Source organism: Diachasma alloeum, unplaced genomic scaffold (assembly GCF_001412515.2).
Source record: "Diachasma alloeum isolate Michigan unplaced genomic scaffold, Dall2.0 Dall_scaffold_00200, whole genome shotgun sequence".
NCBI classification, from domain to species: Eukaryota; Metazoa; Arthropoda; class Insecta; order Hymenoptera; family Braconidae; genus Diachasma; species Diachasma alloeum.
In genome coordinates this window covers 1740528-1745679 of record NW_021680365.1, presented here as the reverse complement: position 1 = coordinate 1745679, position 5152 = coordinate 1740528, and the positions used below count along the sequence as shown (strand labels likewise).

The 5152-nt window shown below is 47.8% G+C and overlaps 1 protein-coding gene across 1 annotated transcript in view; it reads left to right on the top strand.

The window, feature by feature from the left end:
- The window catches only part of LOC107035694 (protocadherin-like wing polarity protein stan), a 28078-nt gene that overhangs the window by 10650 nt on the left and 12276 nt on the right, over positions 1–5152 (top strand). Inside the window, exon 2 of the mRNA XM_015253241.2 lies at positions 1638–4867. Within this exon, the coding sequence (XP_015108727.1) occupies positions 1638–4867 (3230 nt within the window). The remainder of the gene's footprint in view (positions 1–1637; positions 4868–5152) is intronic.

Below are 5152 nucleotides of genomic sequence, written 5' to 3'. Positions count from 1 at the left end.
GAGATAGAGCCTTAAAACCTATTCCATTCGATTCCTGAGGAAATTTGGGTTCCCCATAGGCAGATAAATTAAACACCTTTTACCGATTCAACAATAACAACAACGTTGGAATACAAGAACAAGTCCCCGAGAACGCAATTCTGAGCCGTCCATCTGCCTATAGGGAACCCAAATTTCCTCAGGAATCGAATGGAATAGGTTTTAAGACTCTTTCTCTTTAATTTATCTTGTATCAACGTTGGAATTATATTGACAATATTACGCAAATTTCAATCACAAAATTACCCTAATAGCGGGAAAAATGGTATTGCTACAGAAGATCGTAGAAACAACTTAAAATTGGTTTAAATGGGAATCGCGGAGACACAAACATGAATATTTAGGCAACTAGAATCGATAAAGTGGGCCCTTTTCGTGCAGACGTCCACGAATAGAGTTTAGACTTTCAGATTCAGGAATTCATCTATGATCAGTATTAAACCTTTATCTAGGGTGCACAGAAAAATATGGCATGGTGCGAGAATGAGCCACAGGAATTCTTATTGAATTATTGTTTCATTGTCAAATATTGTCTAATTCCTGACGACCGCCGAAGCCAATACACAGTAATTGACTCAGAATGAAGACTCATTATTGATATAATAATATAGAAATAAATAGTCGGGAACTTACTAGACCAAATAAACCAGTACTTGTATGTACTGGTTTATTACATACTTATTATTATTACATACAAGTAATAAACCAAAACTTTTTTAAGTAAAAAGTGATCCGGCGATTGTTATAAAATTTATCATCAAGAGATGAACAAAAACAATCAGATTTTAATTATTAAATTGATATTACCACGGACTTCGTTAATGATTAGTTCAACCAAGAACCAGAAGAATCACGATTCATTATTTTAATTCACTCACACTCAAATAAAACAACTTGGTTAAGAACCATTTCGCTTCACGATTAGCTTTCGTGTAGTAAAATTTGCGATAATTATCCTTTTTATTCAACTTTTCTCTGCCTATAAACAATGAATCCGTAGTAGACTGATATATTCCGAATACGGTAAATTTTTTGTAAAATCGTCTAGTACACAGTTTCTGCGATAAATAAATGAACCCATTTGGAAAAATATATATTCTGAAAATTATATATTTTATATATGGAATTGACCTGATTTATATGTAAGTTAGATAAAACATAAATTTATGTACGTTTCATACATATTGTTGCGTATTTGTTCTTTTAGACGGAATAGAATAAGACGATCGTGCCTTATTCTCTTCCGTTATTCTTTCATCTCGTGTTTTTTTCCGCGGACGTATCTTTTTAATTTGTACTCTTTTCATCATTTATTTCGCCCCAAATTCTTTAAATAAAATGATTATCTATTAAAAGTCGTCGCTTTCTGAACAATATTTTATATAAATCTTATATATATTCGAAGAATGTATTAAATTGGCCTATACTATATCTATTTTTTATATATTTTTCCATGCTCCAAGTAACTCAGAATCTTTTCCCGCAATCCATAGGGACTAACTTTTGTGTGGTATTATCTTGAAATATCCCTTAATATCGGTAACTCGTCGATTTGCCACGCCTCCGTCCCCGTACCACTAAACCCGTAATTTCTCCAGATACACCCTCGACGACGACGGCGACGGTGCCTTCGCGATCGACTCCACGACCGGTATCGTCAGGACCGCCAAACAACTGGACCGCGAGTCAGTCGCTAGGTACACCCTGAAAGCAGTCGCCGTCGACCGCGGGATCCCCGCCCTTTCCTCAACCGTCCCCATCATAATCAAGATCCAGGACGTCAACGACTCCCCGCCCGCCTTCGAGAGCGACAAACTGATCCTCTACATCCCCGAGAACTCCCCCGTGGGCTCCACAGTCGGCGAGATCTACGCGCACGACCCGGACGAGGGTCCCAACGCAGTCGTCCAGTACTCCATCATCGGCGGTGAAGACGCCAACAGCTTCGGACTGAACACCGCCCAGGGGGCAGACCGCGCCGAACTGGTCACCCTCGAGGAACTCGACTACGAGTCCGCCAAGAAGAAGTTCGAGCTCTTCGTCCGGGCATCCTCGCCGCCCCTCCGTTCAGACGTCCTCGTCCAGGTGATGGTGACCGACGTAAACGACAATGCACCTGTCCTCAAAGACTTCCAGATAATCTTCAACAACTTCAAGGACTTCTTCCCCACAACCTCGATCGGCCGAGTTCCAGCGTTCGACGCCGACGTAACCGACAAGCTATCTTACAGCATTCTAGCCGGTAATACCGCCAATTTGATATCATTAAACAGAACATCCGGCGAGATAATCCTGTCACCTCAATTAAACACTAACGTCCCGCGAGTCGCAACGATGGAAGTTTCCGTGTCGGACGGAGTTAATGAGGCCAAAGCGACCATGACCATGTCCATTCGATTGATAACCGACAAAATGCTGCATAACTCGATAACCGTGAGATTAGACGACATGACGGTCGAAGCCTTCTTGAGCCCCTTGCTGAATTACTTCATGGACGGTCTTGCGGCGATCATCCCCTGCCCCCGTGAGAACATCTTCATCTTTAGTGTGCAAGAGGATACAGACGTCCAGTCGAAGATCTTGAATGTCAGCTTCTCAGCGAGGAAGGTCGAGCCAGGAAACAACGACGAATTCTACAGTCCACAGTACCTCCAGGAGCGGGTCTACCTCAACCGTGGGATCTTGGCTAGGCTGTCAACCCTGATTGTCCTCCCCTTCGACGACAACCTCTGCGTGAGGGAGCCCTGCCTCAATTACGAAGAATGCGTGACAGTCCTGAAGTTCGGAAATGCCTCAGGTTTCGCCAGCAGCAACACCGTTCTATTCAGACCGATATACCCAGTGACGACCTTCTCCTGCAAGTGCCCTCGAGGCTTCACTGGGAGTAGAGAGGCTTATCTCTGCGATATGGAGGTGAATCTCTGCTACTCGAACCCGTGCACCAACGGCGGCACCTGCCAGAGGAAGGAGAGCGGCTACACCTGCGTCTGTGGGCCGAATTACACCGGAACAAACTGTGAAGTCTCTCTCAACACTGACACCTGCTCCCCAGGGATATGCCGGGGGGAGTCGCAATGCATTAATCGTCTTGGTGGTGGGTTCAGCTGCGAAAGCTGTTTGGGGTCTCCTCAGGACGGTGTAACCGACTTTTGTGAATTGAGGGCTAGATCCTTCGGCCCGACGACTTTCCTCACCTTTGGTTCCTTGAAGCAGAGACACAGACTTCACCTGAGACTCACGTTCGCGACTGAAGCGCCTGAGGGTCTTCTCCTCTACAACGGGAGGTACAACGAGAAGCACGACTTCATCGCCCTGGAGATAGTAGACTCAAAGGTTCAGTTTAGCTTCTCCCTGGGGGATGAGATCACCAGAGCTAGGGCTGAGATCCCGGGGGGAGTGGCCGACGGCCAGTGGCACGAGGTCCAGATCATCTACATCAACAGAACAGTCACGATAGCTCTGGATGGCTGTGACGTCTCCCTAGCCCTGAGATACGGAGACAGATTGGGGAAGAAGTGGGCGTGCGCTGGGTCGGCCGAACAGATTCTCGAACCCCGCTGCAACTCCTTCACCGAGACCTGCCACAGGTTCCTGGACCTCACTGGACCCATGCAACTTGGGGGCCTCCCAGCCATTCCTTCAGACTTTCAAGTCCACAATAAGGACTTTGTCGGGTGCATCCGTGATGTCTACATCGACCACAAGTTCGTGGATTTGAATTCCTTTGTAGCTGATAACGGAACGACTGTGGGGTGTCCCGAGAAGAAGGCGTTCTGCGCCTCGATGCCTTGTCACAATGGGGGAACGTGCAGGGAGATCTGGTCTGGGTTCGTTTGCGAGTGTGAGGAAGGCTTCGCTGGGCCTCAGTGCAGCGATGAAGTCGGCAAGCCTTGGCGGTTCCATGGAGACGGCGTCTTGAGTTTCAATCCTCTGTTGAGGCCCATTCAACTCCCTTGGATGACCGCCCTGAGCCTCAGGACGAGGGCAAGCAACGCCTTCGTGATGAGCATTCAGATCGGCCAGAACAGCTCTGCCTTGTTCTCGTTGAAGGACGGTAGGTTGGAGGCAGCTTTGGATGGGGTTGACATCATCAAGACAACCACGCCCGTTAACAACGGCGAGTGGCACAGGCTGGAGATCATTTGGCAGTCTGGGCACGTCTCCCTGGACATTAACTACAGGAACAGACCCCTGATCTCTCCGTTACCAGCTAAACTCCAGGGGTTGTACGTGGGGAGGATCCTCTTGGGGGGCGCTGACCAGTCTGTCAATCCTGATCAACCCTTCTTCGATGGCTGCCTCCAGGACCTCAGGATTGGAACCAATCAGTCTATCCTGCAGCGACCGACCGCTCAGGAGAACGTGGGGACTGGGTGTCTGGCTGATGACGAGTGCAGTGTGACTTGTCCTGACGAGTCCACTTGCCTCACCAGGTGGCAGTCCTCTGAGTGCGTTTGCAATGCGGGGAGGGTTGGGGATCACTGCGAGGGGATCTGCGATGTCAATCCTTGTCACAGTGAGTCCGGTCGCTGTGTCGAGGATTCGGAATTGAGGAAGGGGTACAAGTGCGAGTGTAATAGCGAGGAGTACTCGGGGGAGTACTGCGAGGTCAGGGTGGACCAGCCTTGTCCGGCTACGTGGTGGGGCTCGCCGGTTTGTGGGCCCTGTCACTGTGATGAGGCGAGGGGGTACAATCCTTCTTGTAATAAGACCACGGGGGAGTGCTACTGCAAGGAGAATCATTATCAACCCTCGGGCCAGGAGGAATGCATTCCCTGCGAGTGCTATGCTACCGGGAGCTATGGGCCGAGGTGTCATACGGAAACAGGTCAGTAGTAAAGCTAGGGAGAAATGACCGTCATTTTTGAGATCGTGGGTAATGATTAAGGGTGCCAAGTGAATTTGAAAAAAGATTCAAAAAAACGTTTTTTTTCCCTCCATCATTGGAGAAATATGTATTCATCCATCCGACGAAATTTCAAACCCGCAACCGGAACTAGACATCGAGAAAATAAATGCGGAAAATCCTCTATTTCGCGTGACGAACCTCGAGAAAGCATGGGATCAAATGGGTACGGCGGGTTGAAATATCTCTCTTATTCACCCCGGTACC